At 39.4% G+C, this 23,403-nt stretch overlaps 1 protein-coding gene across 19 annotated transcripts in view; it reads left to right on the top strand.

Annotated features, from left to right (window-relative positions):
- plecb (plectin b) overlaps positions 1-23,403 on the top strand; it is a 94,153-nt gene that overhangs the window by 33,193 nt on the left and 37,557 nt on the right. For 8 of the 19 annotated variants that reach the window (XM_015055697.1, XM_015055692.1, XM_015055693.1 and 5 more), the window contains exons 2-3: positions 19,617-19,678; positions 22,805-22,819. In XM_015055697.1, coding sequence (XP_014911183.1) covers positions 19,617-19,678; positions 22,805-22,819 — 77 coding nt within the window. Of the gene's footprint in view, positions 1-2,658; positions 2,801-16,552; positions 17,193-19,616; positions 19,679-22,804; positions 22,820-23,403 lie in introns of those variants that run through there. The other 11 variants (XM_015055699.1, XM_015055695.1, XM_015055696.1 and 8 more) reach the window with 6 other exon arrangements.

The following is a 23,403-nucleotide window of genomic DNA, read 5'->3' as shown; positions in this document are numbered from 1 at the left end:
ATCTGCTTGTGGTCCCTTCCATTCTCCTGCAGAATGCAAAAGCTGCAGTGTGTGATCAAATAAAAATGTTACAGTTTTGGTCTGACTGGACATGCTTGGGGGAGCGTAGGCGGAGGAGGGCAGCTTGAACTTCACCCACACATAGCACCAGAGGCAATTAAACTAAATCACATCCCAGACATGCCACTGAGGTCCTCCCGTGTTTTTGTCCCGGACGTTCTGCCCACTGCGTACATTATGTGATTGAAATGAACAGCCACAGTGTGCTGCAGCTCTGTGCCTCTCATTATGGTGCCGTGCCATTTTTTATTCTTTTTTTTATGGTGTGACTCTGGCTGGCCGGAGCTGGGAATCTGACCTTTTTCAGCAAAACGGTTAAAACTGAAGGACACAATGAAGGCGTTAACGCTCCCTGTCTAAAGGAGGGACTTTGTTGGGATTAAGTTGCGTGAAATCTCCTGTTGCTGCTCCTGCCACAGGCCAGCAGTAATGTTTTGCCCAAACACACCAAGTGACCTTAAGGGACCTGCCATATCTTTTACTGATGTTAAATTACTCCCAGAGTTTTATCGTTAGTAGGGGAACATTGCGCTCCACATTTCATGAACTTGTGACACCGTGCAGACATTTTTACAATGAAATGGTAACGTGAGTCGCAGGTTAAAAAAACAACAACAGTGAATTGTGAAAATAGAAGCACAGCCACTTCATCGTGTTTTTTTTTCTTCTTTTTTTTAAGTGCATTTGTTTCCAATTCCAATTTTTCTACAAATCTGCCATAGCGGAGTAACAGTTAAACTACCGTAGGCCAACCCCCAGAAACAGAGTGATCAATAACATGTGGAATATATTAAGGGTTTGGTCTGGATAGTTGTGGCATTAGTCATTTCCCAGGGAACTTGTCGGGCCTTATAGAAGACGATGACTAACAGTATTTCAGATCTGTGAGAAATCTTAGAGGCTGCTTTAGCACGCATTGCAAAAGTACTCATAACCACAAGCTAGTCTATTTAGGACGTGAAGACGAGCTTAGGTGTATCTGCAAAGGGTTTTATTTTGTCCACGTGCATCTGGCATTTTGGAGAAATTGTCATTCTTTAACAGAAAACAGAGTGGATACATTTCAAAACGGCGGTTTCGTGTTTCCGTGTGAACATACAATCCAAGTTTTTTATTTTTAGAAATGATGATGACGAAGCTTTCTCACTCTTCTTCTCTTTCTTTAGCCCACATGCACGGTTAACAAAGATGGCGGCGTTCTGTGTTTGGTGTTTTTCGAGTCATTCTGCAGCGCCACCGATTGGCCTGGAGTTCCCACTACTGCGTTGGCAGTGGTGCTATGTCCTGTCGCAACAAATGTTTTTTTAGAATTGTTCACAAAAATTTACCACATTCTTCTCCGTGTGTACAGAACCTTAATCTCAGTATAAATCAGCCGCTTTGTGAAGGCCACAAAACGTTAGAAACCAAGGAACAGGTTACAAGAAATATATTTTTACTCAGCAATATTGTTAGTTTTGAAGATGGAAAGAGATTGGCAGAACTTTACTTAGACATTATCACCAAACCCAAACTGAGAGGCTGAAAGGCAGAGCAAGGATCGTATTTCTAACAGAGAGGCAACCAGCAGGCCCCACTGGAACTCTGGAGGAGCTGCAGAGATCCACAGCTCCCATAAGAGAATCCGTTGACAGGGAAGCTATTAGTTAGTTAACATGTATGTTCATGTGTCATAGAAGGAGTATCATGTCATGCTCTTCAAACCACTTCCTGTGGTATAGATTCTTCTCATTTCACCGTAGGACGGCTATCTTTAGTAGCTTCAAATTGGTGACTCTCCCTAATCTCCCTGCACCGTTAGTGTCTCACACAACTTGACCAGATTGTCGGCACAACAATCGACAGAGTGTTGTGTACATTAGAGTTCTCTATATTTAGAGAATGCTGAGCATTAGCTTAATCCCAGCAGCAGCGGGTGATTTACCCTGAATGCCTCAGCCATGATTTCATGGACTGTCTCTCTGAGGCAGGTCGCATTTCGTTAAATCCCTTCTCTGTTTGCTACCACTTTTCTTATTTATGGCTGCTGTTGCTATTTATAGGTTCTCCAACCTTTCTTCTGTTTGCACTCTTAATTTTATTAACTAAAACATTAACTGGTCAATTATCTCCCAAACAAGCTAAAAGAACACATCTGAATTCAGTCTAAGTCACTGAAGCTATGCCCACGTGTCTTCAGTCTTTAATCAGGCCGATAACATTACCAGACGACTGCAGCATTTAATATTCACATCACAGTTAAGAGAGTTTCTGGCTGAGATCTGACACCTGGCATCAGAGAAATTGACCTCCCTCGCAGCATCTTCAAAGAGGCGAGCTAAGAGCCAGAGTGGAGGGGTGGAGGGGTGGAGGTCCTGCTTGTTGCACTGTCCTGACGGAGTCCTTCCTTCAGTTTCTAACTGTGACACTGTGCGATCATCTGGTTCTGGAGGATATTTATAGGCCTCTGCCAGCTCTGGCCCTCCGTCCCCCACACCTCACCCCACCCGCTGCCCCCTAAGGCTCACCATGTCGTTCCTCCTCCCCCGGCCATGGGAGAGCAAGGCTGACGGATCCGAGCAGCAGGCGCAGCCTGTCAAAATCTGAGACGAAGAGAGGGAGACAAGGCAGCAGAGCGCAAACAAACAGGAATCTCTCCGGTACTCCTGATTCCCTTCCATCCAGATCTGCCTTTTCTTCACCTTTGTCCTCCTCTTCTTCCTCCTCCTTTGCTCTGTCTCTTAGATGAAGATCATACCTGGTAGGTAATCAGTGTGTGTGTGCGTGTGGTCTGCGTCCATGGGTGTTTTAGCCGTGTTCGTCTGCCTGGTTTCTGGCTGTTGGTGTGTTCTTGGCGAGGACAGAGTGTGAAGTCTTGTTGTGATCTGAACACACACACACACACACACACACACTCCAACACCAGCAGGACATAAGCAAACACAGTGTCCCTTCATAACATCAGCAACCTTTCACGTTGTAGTCCTCACACTGTAGCCGACGTGAGTTATGGGCGTCATTAGTGTGTCAGTGAGCTTCGAGTTCTGGCCACCAGCTGTGAAGCTGTTCACGAGGTTTTTGTTTTGCTAATCTGAAGATTTTAAATCAACAAAGTATAACTCGCTCATTGGCTGTTTCCTGATCTGTTGATGGATTTTTTTTCTGCACGTTTAAGCATCACTTTGAATATAACTTGGAATGACTTTGTTAGTTCTGATGAGCTTCTCAAGAATGCTTTGTAATGAGTCACAGATGCACATCTGACGATCAGTGCAATCAGTATATGTTTCTTTATGTTGTAATTTAGGCAAAGATAATGTCTTACTTTAGCTCCGAACTTGATCTGGACTCTGGATCTCCGTCATTTAAACGTAATTTGCTTCCATTTATAGGCAGCATGATTAACTTTTACTGCATTGGATTCTCTGGACCGCTAAGCCTACGGATGAGCCAAGTTTTTATTTTTTGTTGGCACTGACATCAACTTGTTCTTTTAACTCCTTCATTTAAAATACGTTGATTGTTTGTGGGATTGTTTTTTTCTAGACATGAACACATCAGGCTTATTTTGGGTGATGCTTTTATTCTTACTCTTGTCTGATTTTCACTGCGTTATAAAACTTTGCTTTAAAATGTAAAATTGTGGGAGTTCTTGGTTTTGAAGTGTATTTAATAAAAGGATTTTTAAGTATTTGATCTAAAAACCAATCAGAGGCAGTTATGGAAGAAATGAGTGATTCTGGCTGATTGATTTCTGCATCTCAGATTTGTTTCTCATAAGAACAAAAGCTCCTATTTGCTTTTTAAGTCAACAAACCACAAACTTTAACTGTTCTCTGTAGAGTTTTGTTTTAACACTAAATTGTTTATTCACCAAAGAAAAAAAAAGGCTTGAAACCCTAAACTAAATCTGCAGTGAGACCAGACAGATTGATGATACTTCAAACATTTTAAGCAAGAGCGATCATAAGCTGTGGTTTCCATAGAATTCCAAATATGAAAGGAATTTTCTAAGGAACAACGCACAGGCCTCGTCTTCATCTTCTAAACGTCTACAGAATGGTTTCTATGCTAAAAAAAAATGTAAGTTATTTGTTCACAATAATAGCCTTTTAGTAACACATTTGAGGTGATTTAGGCTCGTAAAAAAGTTATGAACCACTTTCAGTTTTTATTTTGTTTTTTAGAAGTGAATGGGAACGTTGACCCCGCCCATCTCTGAACTTAGCCATCACTTGAAACACAATTTTACTTCAGACTTTCTCTTCAGTGTAATATCAGTGAGAAAATAACTCTAACAAGCACATTTCTTGGTAAATTCCTCAGGGTGTGCAAAAACGTCAGGAATGTCCCTGTGCTGTCCCAGTGGTCCCTCCCCCTCCCAGTAAAGCCCCACCTGTTACAACAGCCTGAACTCGCCTCATCTGCCTCTTACCTTACCATGAAATACCCTGTCAAGAGACATTCCTCCCATAATGGTAATTTTGGATCACGAGTGGACTCCAGTGCTTTAAAGAAATATGAAAATAAGAGTAGCCCATCTGATGATGGAGTCTAAAATCTAATGCTGGAAAAGTGAAGTGAACATGAAATATTCTGTTTGTTTTCTGAGTCTCTTAGAGCTGATCAGAGTTTTCGAAGCCAAAAGTCCTCTACATACTTCTGCTCCGATGATAAAGGGGAGAAAAGGAGGATGAACATTTCCAAAGAACACACTGTTGCTATAAGTTCTCCGTAGCCTGAGAATACATTCTTAGACAGTAATCGAAAGTAATGATCAGTGAAACTAAAGATGCACCAATCAGAGATTTATAGCCAATTTACGACTGACTTTTGAGCTTTAGTTTTTGTAATGTGTCAGTGCTAAAACTAATTTTAGACAGCTAAAATCAGTTCTAATTAATTAATTATTTCCCCTAATTTAAAATGTGTTTAGTTTTTAATGAACAAAAATGTACTCAATTTAAAAGAAAAAAAATTGATCTGGAGTTAATACTTCAACCTTCATTTAGAGTTTTATATTCGCAATTAGCACGATTAGCATGATTAGCATTACGTACTGCAAATATGAGTCTCTCCACAGAGTGTAGACCATCATTCCAACCCTTAAGCTTTCCACCAAAGTAATATTTCTGCTGTAATATGTTGAGCTTTTTTTGTTTCTACTGAAATCAACTCCAGGTGCAAAAAGGACCAAAACACCAACATACAAAATGGGGACAGACTGAAATGACTACAACATGTCCAAATCTCTGTTGTAGCAGCTTGACTGAACAGCTTATATACATCATAAAAAGTTTTTCTTTTCAAGCTTCAGTTTACATCCTTGTTCTTCCTCAAACTTAATTTTCAAACACCTAATTTTCCAACTAGCTAAAAATACCTAATTCTACAAATAGCAGTCTTTAGCTTCCACACAGAAGAAAGATGTGGTTAGCATGATCGGGTAGCATTTAGAAACGGTTACATTAAATAAATGTAAAAGACTTTTGAGTTTCCATGGATGTTAAAGCTGAAAAGCATTCCATTCTATCACCAAATGATTTTGCTTGATAGCCTACTCCTTGTTGATACTTCCTAAGATACTAAGATTTAGCACTTTAAAGACTTTTTTTTTCATTTGTACAGTAAGTAAAGTTGTGAGGTCTTTTTCTTTGGAACAAACAGTAAGTTGTCTGGCCAAAAAGATGGCAACATGCTTTCACGAGCTAGCCGAGTTAAAAACTTCTTATCTGGCAGTAAAACTAACAAAATCCGAAGGTTAAACATACAGGAGTCAGCCCAAAACAGAACAGCTAAATAAAGAACTAAAGCCTCCTCCTCGCTGAGGATTACCCACAATACTTTGTAATGGCTTTTTAACTCACGGACACATTTTTATCGCGACAGGTGCAAGATCTTTTGTTTAGCAGGATTTTAGTCTGAACCACTTTAGCTCGCCTGAATAAACAGTGAGATTAAAGCAAATTGCTCTCAACAAAGCGCTGGGATTTCAGCAGCCAGTCAAGGTCTAATATCTGTAATCTTTATTTTTTCTGCTGTTAATTCACCCAATCAGAAATGGCTTTGTCAAACCTTGACTTTTGCCACTTGTGTGTTTGATGTATAAACTTTACTAAATATTACGTGAGAGTTGCAGAAAGTCACATTGCTCAGCCTGTGAAGTGACTCAGCTTCACGTGAGACATCATTACCCTGTTCTTTAGTCACGAGCAACCATGAAGTGTTTTAGACCGTGTCCGCTGTGTGACCAATTCAAAGTAGGGTTGTCCCTCTGCTGTGTTGCTGCCTTTAATTGGAGCTTCTGCTTGGCTCACATTGCCATGATCATTTAACTGTAGTCATGTTTGCCTGATGGGTGTAGTCTTTAGTGTATTACATCAAAACTGTGTGTGTGTGTGCATGTGTGTGTGTGTAAAGCTGAATTCTTTCATGGTACCTTGTCGAACAGTTGCTGCCCCTCCCTTTAAAGGCTGCCAGCCTTTGAGCTTTGTCATTCCTAACATTTTTTTTAAGGAACTGATTAGAATGTTAAATTTTTGTAAAGCTTTGACAGGCAGATGTTTGTTGATTCCAACTTGTGTTCATGAACCATTTTTAATATTCTCACTGCCTTTCCTCGTGTATGCTTTACTTTTTAAAAAATGACGCCAAATCAGTATGAGAGCGCAATCACTGTAAAACAGAGTTTTATGATAAAAATAAAAGACACTTTATGTAAGTGCTTGATGTAAACATTTTGCATCTATGCTAAGCTTCAGTTGAAGTGAGAGCCTTAACTGATTACATTTAGCATCTAATATTACCGTTTTGCTTTGTTAGCATTGTAAACAGTAAACCTTAGGATGAACCTTAATGCTAAGATTTCCAAAATGTTGTAGTTGGTGAGAATAGAGGCTGGAATAAGAAGGACAACATTCCCTTCTGACCATGTGCCAATGGTGTCAACTGGAAGGTCACGACTTAGGATACTGAGTGAAACCGTAAATACTCTGACACGCAACGTGCATCCATCTGCGTTCCTTTGCTGATCTTTGACCTTTTGTTTGCGTGTGTTCTGCATCTCATTCCCAACTTCGGAGACATGCAGCACCTCACACTGCGGTAGGTTTTTTTTATTTTTATTCAGATTTTAGCCTGGAGCCACAACTGACTGTAAACATGCAGAGAGGTTTGCTTTGGGACAAAAGGTGTTAAATTGTAAATTGCTTTTCTAAGTAATCATTGAAGAATGCTAGTGCGGTGCTGAAGTGCTAAGAAACGGGTTGAACTTTTGTCTCTTTGGGCTGAAGGAGATCTCAAACAGAAATAGACATTTCAGTTTTCTACATAGGAAAGTAACGTGAAGTTGCCTTGAAATACCAACAGCAATCAAAGGGTTCTCAGAGAGTTGTCGTCCTCTGCCTTGGCCTGGTGGCTGGAAAAGTCAACATTCTGTTGGAAACACCTCAAAATCCCACTGTGGAACAAACTAGCTGCGCTTACTGATTCCTAGAACTGATTACTGGATTTAAGGGAAGCTGGATGGTTTACCCACCCTGTGGTTCCTGCTCAGAAACCAGTAATCATTAGTCAGTCAACAGACAGAATGTATCACTGAGGGGCATCATGGAAACCCAGAGGCACACTTCTAAAGTCTGCTGGGAATAACAAATTAGCCAGGCGAATGAAGCTCCCTTAGGGGATGTTCATGTTGAGCTGATTTATTTATAAGCTGCAGAGGCTCCATGGAAACACATCAGGTCCTTCGGTTTATATATACCAACTGTGGCTTCACCCGTCCGTTGTGTTAGTCGGTAGCTTCACTGGGTCCTGTTCAAATTTCAGGAGTTGACACAGGATACGTCACCTTTGTGTTCTATTTTATTCATCTGTCACTCGTTTTTCTTTGCTTTTTCATGGGGAACGAAAAGATCCTAATGTTAAAAACCAATTCTTAAATCCACCAGTTTCAACTGGTTAACGTAGCATTTTTAGAGTTAAGGAAAGCTAGCATGTAGATTTCCTTCAAGTTTATTTTCCATATTCAGTTTTTGGAACAGGAACACTAAATTCTATATCACTTCATATTTATAAATCTATCCAAACAGCCAAAAAATTTTTTTGAGGTATGCGGAGTGTGAAAGTGTGGCTTTCAAAATATTACACTCTACCGAATTTTGCATCAAAGCAGCCTTTTCCAATCATAACATTCCACAAATTAATATCATGGTGATGATTTGTACATTGCACAGCTCTATTTGGGAGCATAAATCCCAGCTTTATGAACTTGTCTGAGAATTAAAAGGGATTTTTTTTGCTAAAAAAAAAAAAAAAAAAAAAAAGAAAGTTGGCACTGTTGCTAACTTACTGGTTTTGTCCCAATACTTAAGAACTTTTCAGAAAGAAAATCTGTTATCCAAGTTTGGAATCGATCGGCGATTGGACCAGAAAAGCGCAGTCGGTTACATCCCTGTTTACCGCTGTATCTCCTTCAGTTCTGATGTAGAATAACTCAGCTGTGCCTGTCATCAGCTGCGCCATCGCAAACATTTTACTATGGTCAGTTCAAGTGTCAAAGTGTTTGGTTTCATTTGACCTGACGTCTAGATCATAACTCTGGCTGTAGTTTTATTGTATCTAAACATCTAAATTACTTCTACAAGCCACGGGACAAAGATTAGATTTAAAGCAGGTATTCAGCTTCTGAATTTTCATATTAAGACTAATAGAGCCCTGAGGAAACTGTAAATGAAAAACAAATACTTACACACACAGAGATAGAATAATGTTATCCAAGATTTGCCTTGTAAAAGGCCTTGCCTTGTTTATTACAAAATGAACCCCTGACACGCCGCGCATGCAAGAGAGCTGTAAAACACAGTGATATGATAAAGAGTTCTAGGTAAAACGGGACAGTCTGAAAACGGTTCACACTGAGCACGATCATATGACTGGATTTCATGATTCCAGGGTGAGATTCAGCACTTTTTTTGATTTCTTTCTCTGCGTGGATTACCTGTTCTCCTGTTTTAATGAGTGAAAAGCTGAACCGATAATCGTCACGCAAAAGACAATTATGTTGAATTACCTGTCTGTTGTCTTTCGTTTTGTCCGTAATGAAGGGGGCAGGGCACGAGAGCGTTCTTTCGCCGGTTAAAGAGTTGTTCCTGTTTACACATCACACATCACCTGGCTCTGGCTGTCGGAATCACAGAGGGATTCTGAGTGGGGTTTCTTTAATGCCAGGATTATGGATTTCATCGAGACTGATAAGTGGGAGATCTATCTGCATGACATGAGTTCATACACACATCGACTCAGACACCTGTCCTCTATGTTGACCTTTGCAGGTGAGTGGTAAGGCTTGATTATAATCGGCTTGGGGAGGAGTTTCTTTGTTGATCTGTGCTGCTTTCAGTGTGGTCATGCAGCGTGGGACACCGACTTGAGATAAAAGAAAAAAAGATCTAAACAATGAATAAGGCTTCCTCCGACTGAGCTTTAGGTTTTTAAATGTTTTTGTACTTCTTCTAATTTCTTGTGAAAAAAAACCCCAAACACTTTGATTTAAAGTTTGATGTACTGTAAATGTTACAAATGCGTGGGAAAGCGATCTCTGTGTAAAGGTCTCATTCATACAAAAGTAAGCACAGCTGCCCTCTGCAAAACTGGTGTTACATTTCATTTCATAAATGAAAAGGTAAATAGTTTTTGCATGTAGGTGCACCATCTCCTGATGGTGTTTCAGAGATATGAATCACCTCACCTCACACAACCTGCCTGCTTTGACTACACACACATTTTGCAGAACACCTGTCAGAAAGGGTTGGGCTTCCTAACAGTGGGGAAGCTTTGAATTTATGGCATATAATTTCTGCAGGGTCTTAAAATACATGAAAATCTTCAATTTAAATCTTCCAATGTCAGAGCTTAAAAAGATTTATATAAATCTAAAAGTTTCCAATAAATAAGTTTAAATGTTTTTTAGGATGTTGATATCAAATCTTTCTGGTTACTTTTTCCAGAACTGCTTTTTTGGGGTGAATTATTAACATTTTTTTAAGTGTTGAAAGTGTTAAGTGCTCACTGCGACCACAAAACATTCCAAAGACACCAAGATCATTTCACAAACTTATCTTTGGTTCTAGATATAGACAGCTGCAAGATTAAGAGGGTTTAGATAATCGATAGATGAATAGTTTGATCATAGGAGTTGGGCAAACGGCTGCAACCTGGATCGTTAAGGTGTTGAAGACAATCAACATTGGAAGATCTTTTGATAGAATATTGTCCATTATTTTGACTTTTTAACACCATTGTCTAGAAGACGAATTAGAACCATGGCGAATTTATAAGCCTTGTTTCCCTGACGTCCATGGACTGTGGTAGGAAACTGCAGGCACAGCAAAAAAAAAACAAAAAAACAAAACAAAAACACGTCAACTCCACAAAAGAAGGTGCCAGCTGGCTATTGTGTTTGGCCACGACTTTTTCCCCCCACAGGGCAAAACTCTTGGTAGAATATAGATAGAAGTATTGTTTGTTTATGCTACTATATATAAAAAAAATAATAATAAATTGACTGACTTCATTAACATATTTCGATTTCTTGCTTTAAAAGTCTCTCTTGGAGACGCGGGCTGTACCTGAATGATGGTTGCGTTTGTACTCTGTCGCCACCTAGTGGTGAAACCGTTTCTCCAAGCAGAAGGAAATGGTGGTCTAATGTTCAAAAGACGGTGTTTTCCCCTCGTGTGTCCAGTCAGCTACGAGACCTCCTCTGTGGTCGTGGCTAAAAATATCGCCGTGAGTAAGAGTCAGTCACAGTTACCCTCTCAGGCGCGTGGTGCTTCCTGTTTGTAGATGCTGTCATAGAAACACATCTCAAGTTTCAATTTTTTCCACATTTAGTCGCCAAGCGTTGAGGCTAAAACGGCGAGCGGAAACATCACATGGCATCAAGATAGATTAAGACACCACATGATTAATGAGGAACCTTTAGATTTTCATCTAAAGGCTGGAACTAAGCAGCCAGTGATTTTCTCCTTACTCAAAGTCAGTCATCTGAAACAGATGGTGGGTTGTTTAACACGTACACCACATCAGTCTTTTCCTCCATATTCTCCATGTTCAGTTTTTTCCTAACCTGATTTCAGACGGGAAAATAATCTTGACCATGATTCTTTTCCAGATTACATGAACAAACCAATTTCTTGATCTCACCTGCAGAGGGAGACATAAGCTCTTCTTAATCAACTGTGTCTTCACAAAACTGCAGCTCAGAGGCTTTTTTTCCCCCTCCCCATTCATCTTTCTTATTTAAGTCCCCCAAATTAAACACAACTAACACACACACACACACACACACACACACACACACACACACACACACACACACACACACACACATTTGGACCCCTTCACAGACTGTCCTGCAGCTGGTCTATTTTAAAACCACTCAGCTGTTCTGGCTAATCTGAAGGCTTGTTGAGTCTGTGATAAACTAGGTTTTCATATTCATCATCAGATCTATTTCTGACAGCACAGCGATCCAGGATAAATGGACGTCGTTTCATGCCACAGCTATGGCAAACATGCCCGCGATTAGCGTACAAAGCAACAACGTTGTGTCTGCTTTCAACTTCTGCTACTGCTAAGATAACATCATCACATCAAACCATATTAGAACCTTAAAAATATTAACAATAAAAAAAAATACTGTCAAAGACTTGTGCCAGGAATATGATAAAACTTTTATCTGATGTATTGTAATCTCCTATCTGCATTTAGACACTTATTTAGATTTGGTGATTTTAAGCTAATCGACATAGACATACTCTGTTTCAACTTAAATGTTGTTAACTTAAAACCTCAAACTTCAACCTAATTTGGAGGTGATTTAATTCAGAAAAACACAAAGTAGTGTGTATTTGTGAACTTAGGAAAAGTATATTTTGTTAAAAAAAAAGAAATAAATAAGTGTGATGAGGATTTGTATTCAGCATCCCCGAAGTCAAATTTTGTAGTAGTGATGGGCATTTATCGTATCGTATCGTTTATCATTTATCACTTATCACTTATCACTCATAACATTTTTTTATGCTAAGGATTTTACATGCATCGTCATGAATCAGTTATTGATATTAAATATAAAAAACTGATAGTCTTATCCAGAATTTATTTTTTTTGCTATATTCCCCACAGTTTGCTCCACAAACCCATCAATAAACATCAGCAAATAAAAAAATATATATAATAAAATGCAATTACCATGTGCAGTCTACAGATATACATCGTACTATTTTAAGTAACACCCTGTAGAAAACCATTACAAACAGAAATATTTTTTTAATCATAATCTTTATTGTTATCAAAATAGTACCACAAAATATTACGATAAAGTTCTAAGTCCATATCGTCCACCACTAATTTGTACAACCAACATTCACAGCAATTATAACTGAACACTGGACATGCTGTGCCTTTCTTTCAGCTGTGATGCATCACATATGTGGAGTCCATGCATAATAGCAGTTCAGTCAGTTATATTATATTATTATAAATATTATAAACCATGTTTCATTGAAATCCCATGTAGAGGCTTTTCTGAATGATATAAAGTTTGCCTTTGTAACATGAAAAAAATGTAGGAAAACGCAAGATGGTGAACGCAGACAGTGGATATCGCTGCTTTTGATCTTGACGAACCCTAACCTCTAGGCGGGCCCATCATCCTGTCAAGGATCGCTCTCAGCGAAGCATTCCTCCTCCAGCGCTCCGACAGAAATGCGATCCAACACGCTCCAAACGGCCGCCAACCTTCCCCTCCTCTTTTTTTCTCTCCTTTTTTTTTCTCATCCTGCTCCTTTATCCTTCATCCTCTTCAAACAATGTATGAGATAATCCCGGGGCTGTCGAGATAATCCCGTTCCGGAGTTTTATCAGCTTTCTCGATGTCGTCTGCAAGGCGTGTTTCCGCTCACACTTTCACCTGAATTCGCCAGCAGAACAGCTGAGGTCAGTTATGAGGGTGGATAAGTGAGATAGTGAATTTAAGCAAGCTTATATGGAAGGAAAATAAATCAGTGCAGCTTTTTTTTTTTTTTTTTTTTTATGGATCTACTATGAAAGGTGTCGCCTTCCCTCTCTGTAAACCCTTGTATTTTCTTTGCAGCTCAGCTCTTTCAGAAACCATAATGACACATTCTTGGAATTCCTTTGTCTGCTAATTTGCTCTGGTTCTTGTTTCCAAAAGCATAAGTACAGGTCGCTCTAGTCTTAACTGGCTGCAAACTCATCTGTGCTTTTCTTTTCTGTAGATTAGAAGCATTTAAACAGTTCTACAAAAAAAAAAAACAAAAAAAACCCCAGAAATGAATCTGCTTATTTTATTGTTCGTTTAATGCAAAAAAATTAGCAGTAAAAACAAAAGTGGCGACAAACAAGAAGGTGTAACCCATATAGGTCTACATATGTAGCATTTCTGATTTGGAAGGTGGTAGTTTGCTACCAGAAATAAAATAAATAAATAAAATAACTAGGGATTCATTCTATAAAACCATAAATGCTTCTAAAACGGTTTCTAAACTGTCTGAGCAGTTCAACCCAGACATATTCTGATTATAAGATTTTGAAAAACCATTTGGCCCTGAAGTGCAATACTTTTTAATTTTTATTTTTTTCATCTAACCCCTAAGTCTGGGAGTGCTGAGGCTGACTGTATCAAATTGTTTACTGGATAATGAAATCACAAAGTGAGAAAAGGAAGAACAAACATGGCAGTCCATCATAAACAATCATCCAACCACAAACTGATCATTTAGGGAGAAAGGAAAAAAGAAAACTTTCTCTCTATTTTTTCACTCCTCTTATAAAGAGCCAGATTGTTCCATCTGGTTTTGATGAAGCCAGATGAGGGAGCAAAGTAATAAGCATGTTGAGAACTTAATGATATGTCTCCTTTTAGGAGGGAAGATCTCATGACTAAGACGTTCCATGCTTATTTTTTCTCCTTTTTTTTGTGCCGCATTCCCATTCTCGTCCCCCTTATATATTTTTTCCCATGGGGTTCTGAAAGATTTAGTAATTGGTGCAAGTTCTAATGTCAGAGAATCCCTGAGCGCTCATTCACTGAGGAAATAAACCAACTTTTTTTTTTCAATAAAATCTACAAGTCAAACTAAAACTGTGAACTTTTTTTTTTTTTTTAGATTTTTCATGTTACAGAAACGGTTTTATTGGAATTTAGTGATAGATCAATACAAAATAGTGTATAATCATGAAGGAGAAATTGTTTAAAATGTTTTCTCTAATGCAAATCTGAAAAGTGCATTTGCAAATTCATTAGAATTTAGACCCCCGACAAGCTGACGCCACAAAATAAAAACCATGTGCAACCAAACTTATGGTAAAGCATGGCGGTGGCGTCATTATGGTGTGCATGGGGTGCTGAAAACGGGCAGAGTTGATGTGAAATGATGCGCAAGACTTCACACTAGTATGGAGATTTTTCTTCTAAAATGATTTTGCAACGATGAATGAAATGAAAAATTAAAATGTGCAAAGCAGATTGAGAAATATGCCAAAAATGTAGAACTCTGTTTGCCACCAAAACGTGGTTTTTCCTTTTAGTCGATTCAATACAAATTCAGAACCACTTTTTCCTTTTTCCTCCCACTTCAACGCTTGTGTTGATCTATCACAAAAATATCAAATAAAACACAGTACAAAAAGTTGTTGTTGTACTATAAAAAAAATGTGAATACCTTAAACAGGCATATAAAAAAATGTCTGAAAGGCACTATAAAATTTTTTTTTGCTATCAAAAGCTGTCAGTTATTGGAGAAATTCCTTCCTGGCTCCGATTTAATTGCCTCTCTGTGAGCCACACCCTAATTCCACTGCTTGCCTAGACATTGTAGAACTACAAAGGCGTGTCTCCAAATTTGCGAGCGTGGCTTAAGGTGAGTCAACAGACTGCACCGCTCCACACCAGCAGGTCCGCACAGATCCCCTCGCACTGACACATTCGGTGGGTTCGTGTTCGCACAGGTTGTGCAGAAATTTGCTGCGCTCAGGAGATAAAGCGCTCTTTAATGCCCCTTAAAGTAAGACGAGGCAGGGTGGAGTAATGGTAGGTGTATATATATATATATATATATATATATATATATATATGTACGCCCAGAGGGGCAAAGTGTAGCAAACAAAGGTTATTCTCTGACTTTTGACACATGCAGTCGCTGTCTACAGGGAAATGTTTTCCATTTATAACAGGAATTACATAACTTTTTTTTCCACTTAATTAACAAAAAGTTAAACTCATTAGTTATTGAAGACACCCAACAATGTGTAGATGTTGGCAGAATCTGCAAACATTACAGACAACTTTTCTAAACTTGCTTCTTTCAAGCAACTCTTAAATATTATAGATTTCTCATGAATTTGATCTGTCAAAAGTACCCCACGTAATTGTTTTTTTCTCATTTTTTTGCATCTTCTATTGATTTTGCTTTCCCAGAGGAAGACTTTATATCTAAGCCAGATGATAATCCAGAAGATCCACGGCGCTTTGCGAAAGCTTTCATACTCCTTTAGCATTTGCTCGTTTTTGCTACGTCACAACCACAGACCTCAGTCTGTTTTTATTGGGATCTTAGTTATAGACCAGCACAGCTACCACCATGGCGTACCACTATTCGCTGCAATCACAGCTGCAAGTCAAACCGTATTAGATGGTCAACATGTTTTTTTTTTTTTGTTTTTTTTTATAAGTCTTGTCACAAATTCTCAATCGAAATTAGGACTGGACTTTGACTGGGGACTTCTGACACGAGTGTGTTTTGACATCAACCATTAAATTGCAGCTCTTGTCTGTCTCTTTAATCTCGTTGTACATGTTTATAGTGACAAAAAATAAATTCAGTTCAGTTTGTGGTTGTCATTTTGATGATCTAACCGAATCTCAAGCCTTTCGCAGCCTCTTTTAGGTTTTCCTTTCAGTATTACCCATATTTAGCTCAATCATCAGCCTATCAACTCTGACTAACTTCCTGTCCTTAGTGAAGCACCATGATTTAACATAGGTATGGTTGCATAAAGGCCAAAGGTCGGTTTTCATCTCATATGAACCAGAGCATCATCAAGATTTAACAATTAATAATAATCTCGCATTTCTGATGGGTGTTTTGTTTACATGTGCTTGAGGAAATGCAGTCAAATCACAAACAAACGGTATAAAAACACCCATCAGAAGCTCTTTTTCTTGCATGTCAGGGCTGATTTCATGCATCACAGTCTAGAAAATGTAACAGCCACTCCCAAATCGAGCACAGCCCTCCCCTCTCCCCTTCTTCCTAACGGTAGCGAGCTTCTTTTTGGAAATGCCTGAGGAATGCCATAAATAAGAAATGAGTAACCAGAGATCAGTGTGTGCCTCTTGAGTCAGCGTGTGAGAAATCTATTTCTCAACTTTCTTCGTTCATCTGTCGTTTAATGTACTCAAAGCCATAATAAACCCATCAGCAGCATGACTTTATTACCTTCTGCGCTTTAGTTTTCTTGCGCAAGCCATAAAGTGATAGGACGCTTAGGTTACCACACCTCGGCCTCACCCATTGCTCCCTTCATGTTGGGCGCAATGCAACAGGAAGGGGCGTGTCCGGAGTCCGACCCGCCGTGTTCTCCGCATGCTAACGTCACTGAGCACACAGTACTTCACTCAGCAGGGCAGGCCCAGACTCCGTAGCCTGCAGGCACAACACAGTGGAAGAAAGGGGAGGAAAAAAAAGAGAGAGAGAAAAAAAACAGGAAGGAAAAAAGAAGGGCAGAGCCAATGAGGGAGCGAGGAGGTTAGCAGAGGATAGAAAGGCAGAGAAATCATAGGTTTGTGAAGAGCTTAGTGGACTCTGGCCACAGGACTTGCACTCTCTGGAGCAAACCGACAGGGCCAAAGATAGAAGCAAGAAACGCAGAAGTTCCCGTCGAGAGGAGGCTCGCCACGGACCTTTTCTGTCATTAGGAATATTATTTCGCAAGCCGACAGACAATGACGATGAACTCTCAGCAGCAGAAGTACAGGAATTTCTCCACTGAAAGTCTGGGGAGAGACAGGATGGCCTCAGATGATGGGTACTACCAAGGGATGCTGAAGGCTACAGACGGGAGGAAAGGTACCAGTATGGCTCCGCTCAGTTGCAAGCCTTGATCTCGATCCTTTACTTTGAAAGTATCTGAAAAGCTGCTGGGCAGGAATAAAGTTGTGGGTTGTTTTAATGGGAAGAAGGAAAGGCAGAGTTCAGGTTGGAGAACTTTATATCAGACTTGACTGTTTCACTTGTTGCTCATTAGAAACTCTTTCACATTAGCTTGGAGCCTTCTAGCAGACATTTTTTTCAGTGGGTATGAATATATTATAGGATTTTATTTTATGTACTGTGGCAGAGTGACTTAAATTTTTAAAAAGGAACAGGATACTCCCTCCTTATTTCACCAGCAGCTTCCTGTCTCGTCACCAAAGCAAAACTTAATCACAATTTCCCTTGTGAGTATGTTTGGAAGTCGGTCACTATAGTAACAGTCTATTTATCTTCTCTTGTTGTCAAAATGATTAATGAGCGATATTTACATGAAGACACCTCATGTCTTCTTTTTTTTCTATAAAAGTTGTGACTGTCTACTGTAAAAACAGTAAAAATGCCTTTCATATCTCCAATCATGTTACCTTTTTGTAGTTAACAACTTTCCTCCAAGTGTTGACTTCTTCACCTCAGTGATTCATGTTTATGTATTATATGCTTTCATGTGATGCCTGAAGGTTACTCAGCCTCTATAAGATTTTATAATACAGTTTACTTAAAGAAGGCAGAAATGCACCGGCCAGGCTTTTACTAGACCAATACTGATGTCCAGTTTTCTGGGACATCCACTGAATATAATAAATTAAGAGGAAAAAATGATGGAGGTTCTTTGATAGATTTGAATGCATCAAATCTAGCTTAAGAATTTATTAAGCTCAGAAAAAGAACATTTAACGCCAAACTGATGTTTGATTAAAAAAGATCAGTTTTATATTCACTTGCAATTATTTTTCATTTTTATTAAAAAATATCTAATTTTTCAGCCTTTGAACTGACAATTACCAATGATATTGTGGTAGGGTTGAGAGGGGTTTTGTCCTCACATTTCCTTTTGAGATGACATTTTTTCCCCTCCTTGACAGGAAGTTGAACCACTGAGGTCACATACCTTTCCTCAGTCCATATTGCTTTGAAAATAAAATAAGGTTCAAGCTCTAATTGGGAATGAACCAGGTTTTCCTGGAAGACCGTTTCATAAAACATGCATATTTGCTGTCTTGCCAGTGTAGGGGGCGGGGGGAGCTAATATAGCCTGTGGGTGTCAGTTTTTCTGTTTGTGTTGAATCAGTGTTCTTCGCTTTCATTGCTGGGTGTGTCGGTGTGTGTAGGCACTCGGGTCACACCCTTACACTGATAACGCTGAGTGGACTTTGTTGTGTCATCATTCGAATGAAATTGACTGAAATGTCGTTAAAGGAGCGTCCCTTATAGAGACATCGAGTGGTAGTTCCTAAAGCTAGCTGGTTTGTGCTTTTTTTCTGTCAAAGACGATTAAATCTGCTTGGTTAAAAGTTTTAACAGATCTGTCAGAGAGCCAGAAACAGACGCATTCCCATAACTGAAAGTCGCAGAAACACACCTTGCGGTTTTCTTTATTTTTTTTTTCTCCCCCTTGAACATCACAACACCAAGTGAAAATGTACTTGTTTGCTGTGTTAATGGGTGTGTTCGGCACTTACGTCTTGTTCTTTCTTGTTGGGGAGAAAAAAAACTGCTCCTGCTAATAGTTTTCATGCCAAGTCCCAACCCCACAGAGAATCTTTGCGCTCACCTGAACGCCTCAACTTGGAAATCTTTTCATCTTCGGGTTTATTTTGGTTTTCTTGCAGTGATGTCACTCAGTGAAACATGAGCTTGTTCTGGACAAATGGGGGTGAATGTGCTGTGATGTAGCCTGAGTCAGATGGTGGCGTACGCAGAAGTACTTTTTCCACCCAGCAAGGGTGTTCTGTGTCTCTGGTGTCTTTGTTGTGTAATAGTGATATGGTAAATAGGCACAACTCTCACAGTGGAATGATACTTGCAATATGCCTTCTACACCTAGGGGGTGTAAGGATGCACAAAAATAAAGGGAGTTCCATACATACGTCAACTTTCACATGCAGAATGGGAATTATACATCACCAATGAAGATTAGCATTGACATAAGTAGTCAAGGCAAAATTGGAAAATTTGAGTAAGTTGTAGCAAAGCTGGTATTATTTGTTATTTTGTAATGAATTCTGTTAACAGTTAGCCTTAAAACTAATGTGCAACCTTTTTTTAACATCCCATGGCAAAAAAGTTCTAGGTTCCGCATGTGTGTGTGTACGGGTTTGAAGCTACACTTTATTTGTTAAGTACATGCATGCTAAACCAAAGAGCCCATACCAGAAATCTTCAGTATGAATACGTTTAGCTTTCCACATTTGTGTTGTTTATTTCTGATGGATGACCCACGGTGTCTCTGTGTTCCAGATGAACGAGATCGGGTACAGAAGAAAACCTTCACAAAATGGGTTAACAAGCATTTGATAAAGGTAAGACCATCCTCTCCTTTTAGGGATTAAACACGTTAAATGACACATTTTTGCACACATTTGCATTCAATCATGTTCATTAAGGAGGAATTTAGCCTCACTATAAACTGTGGCCGTTCAAGTTTCATGAAAGACCATCGCCCTGCTGTAGTTTTAAATACAGGTGAACATCCCTTGACAGGTTTGGTGTTTACTGTATGTCAACTAGCATTGCAATGTTGTGTGATGGAGACAGATTGATCAGAATTTTGTGGCCAATTTCTGATTTTTGTACAGCTCCAGTATCTGCCAATACCGATTTTTGATATTTATACAGGTAACACACTTTTTTGAGAGAGCAGTGACTCTCTAACAAAATTTACTTTTAATTTGAAAAAATTTGGAGATTAGCATCTTGTATTAGTGTTTAGCACAACTAGGATGACTAAGACAGCAGTCTATGTAGGACCAGGCTCATACAGATAAATCAGAGCAATTGTAATATATCCAGCCATCCTGTTATCTGTTGAGATGTCTATCTCTCTTTCTTTTATTACTTCTCCCTGACTTCCTTTTCTGAGCCTCATTGATGCAGAAAATATCCATCTTGTTTTCTTCTTCACCAAGCAACCACTCTTACACTGATGAGTGTTGTAGTTATGGAGACTTATGTTTGCTGATCAGAAAAAGATAATACTTTTTAGTTTCTGAGCAGCTGGTTACTATGGTGATGGCTGATGACTCCTGAAAATTGACCAATTTCACTCACATTCCAGTTGTGTAAATGATGATCCAACATGATTTTAAGTAGGCTTTCTCATTAGAACTGATTATTACTTGGCCAAATTCACACTCAGTTGATCATTTTTATGAATGATGTACCAACTAAGCTAAAGAGCAGACTCAGCAGTCTCACCAGGTCTCCTTTGAACAGTGGAGAGAGGTCTCACATTTCATCTACTTCATTGCTCACCCATTCATTGTAAATATCCTCTGTAAATAATGCTGCCAACGTCCTTCTTCCTACTTGTATAAATACAGGCTGAGTAGTCAGCCTTTGTCTCACACTCAGACACTCGCATTTCACCATCATGGCGAGGCTCACTAGGAGTCCAGCCTGTCATCAGCTGAGGAGCTGTGTAAACCTTCCATCCGCCTCCGATCAATCACCTACCTCATTCTATTCCCAGCCTGTGGTCTGAAAGCCCACCAGGGAACCATTCATTCACAGAAAGAGAACGGGTCGAAAGAGGAATCGAGGGAGACCCTAGGTCGTACCCTGGAACCCCTCATTAGGGTTGAAACTCTAGCCTTTTTGACACGCTGGCCCTCCCTCAGAGCAGTTAAAATATTGCTTGGTTCACCTTAATTTCAGGGAACTCCCACTGGCAGCAGTACATTCACAGCTTTGTGTCTCCACGCTGTGTTCAGCTCATAGACATTGGGCCATTCATTTGCTTAGAATGAAACCAAAGGAAAACAGAAGGCCTTTTTCCATGAATGAGCATCTGTGGCATGGTCGGCGATGACTGTAGGAGAGCTAATTTTGGACTATTTCTTTGTTTCTCTTGACTGTTCTCTGTGAATGTTGGATGGTGGGTCAAACACATCTGGTCTCAGTTAACTACCGCTGCAAAGGCGGATTCTGTTCTCACCCTAAAAGCTCACGATTGAAGCTCACAGTAGCACATGTGCTGCCCAGACTCCTGGGTCTGGTATCCTAGTTACCATCATACCCGGTTTAAGCTCAATGGCACATACTGAGAATTTTGTAAGTATTCACATAGGCAGATAAAGAAAAAAAGTCTGATAAAACCTTCGCTCATTCTGTTCTTAACATCCTTTTAATGAGATACCAGCGAGAGGGTTCAAGTTGCAGGACTTTTCTCCAGCTCGGTAGATACTGTAACAACATTGTGCTGTACACTGTCAGTCATTTGGGTGAGAGAGTGCTAATATGCGTTTAGCTGTTGTAAAAATACTTTCGATCACAAAAAAAGTCTACACCATGACCAGAAAGTCATGATTTGGAAAGGTGGAGAACCCATCGCTCCTGCTGAGGTAACGCTGCTTTAAATCGACAAATTCAAATAGTTCCTTCTCTGTTTTAAAAAAAAAGAGCAACTACAAGATAAAAGATGTTTTTCTAGATCTTCCTGTGTAAAGACAGTGATGCCGAAAAAACCATGGAATCTTCCTTCAGTGTTGTCATACCAGGAGATTCTCACAACCTTATAAGTTGCCATGTGGAGTAAATAGAAGGTCAAAACACTGAAAAAGAAAAAAAAAACATGGGTGGAATGTGGTATGGAAAGAGTTAACTTTAAAGACCCCTCGCTGAGGTTAAACTGATTTAATGACTTAATAGTCTGCTTGAAGGGCAGCAGACTAGAACCTACCTGGTTTGTGAAAAGTTGTAAAAGGCCGCAGAGTGTTGTTCCCTGCTCAGTAAATCTCTTAAAGTTGCACCAGGGAAGCCTGGAATGTCGGCGCAGCTGCAGAATGTGAAAATGTTTCTGTGCAGACTCCTCCTGGGCTTTTCAGGTCCGAACAGAACGTAAAAATAATAGAAAGCTATTGTGGAGTGTAAAAAGGTTGGAGTCTTCATCTTAGGAAAAAAAACAAACATATGAAACAAGGTGAATCAGACCATAAAGAGATACAAAGGCTTTCTAACTTAGAGGTTTTACAGATAAGTTCTGACAAACAGTGCAGTTTGTAAAACCGTCTGATATCTTTCAGCACTAAATGTTCAGGTAATCTCCTGGATATACATTTACAGGGGCTTCAGAACAGAGCGCTGTAATTACCAGGTGGTGATGGATGATTCTTTATTACATACTGGAGTCATACATACTTTTCCCCAAAATACAAGCTGCTATATAGGAAGTGTGTGTTTTGCATCTGATATCATATTCAGTTATTGTTTTATAAAATATTTCTGTTTAGTTGGATTATTTTAAAAAGCAGTAAAAATGTGCATATTGACAGTAGTGTAAAGTATACTCAATGATTGTGTAAACAGTGACCCCTAGTGGCCATACTGCGTATAGCAGGGATTATCTGTCTAGCTAGCTCGTTAGCTAGCTCTGTTGCTAATCTCTAACTTATAACTTTCTTTGCATTTCATGGTCTGTCTTCACTAAGCCTGGGAGGGCAGAGGTAGGTGATAGCATGCTGAAATAAGAGTGTGTTTCTTTAGTGTCTGTCTGGCATGGAAGGACACCCCTCCCCAAGATTTCACCCCCCTGGTTCCAAAGATACAGTTTCCTGGCACAGTCACGTTTTTTTTTTGTTTTTTTTTGCTGTGTTGGCTCACTTCCCGGTTGCAGCTGTACCACAAACTGTTAGTAACTAACAGTTAGTTTTGACAAATACCTACTGTTAATTTCTTCTAAATGTTGTCAAAAATGGTTTCTTTTGGTTGCGGTTCACCTTTTTACCACTTCTGTTTTTGTTTAGAATCATATGTATTTTATTTTTTTTTAGCGTTGGCAGCTGCTAGCATCTGGAGCTGCAGTCAGGCTTGGCTCCTGAAGGCTATGCATTCCTAACCTGTGTAGAGGTGTGCCAGTCACAAAGCACTGCTGGATACTGTTGCTGCTGCTTTACTTTTCTTTTTGTTTTTATTTTTTTTGTCTTTGCCCCCCCCTTCTTTGAGTCAAAAACGGTGTCAAGTGTCAAACACACCGAACATTTTATAAAGTCTGTGTAAATAAAGTGTATTCCAAACAACTGAAAGTGGA

The sequence above is a fragment of the Poecilia latipinna genome, unplaced genomic scaffold, assembly GCF_001443285.1.
Source record: "Poecilia latipinna isolate Pla-1442-1.1 unplaced genomic scaffold, P_latipinna-1.0 Scaffold1331, whole genome shotgun sequence".
NCBI lineage: Eukaryota > Metazoa > Chordata > Actinopteri > Cyprinodontiformes > Poeciliidae > Poecilia > Poecilia latipinna.
Note: the sequence above shows the minus strand (reverse complement) of the source record. Positions and strands in the feature narration are given on the sequence as shown.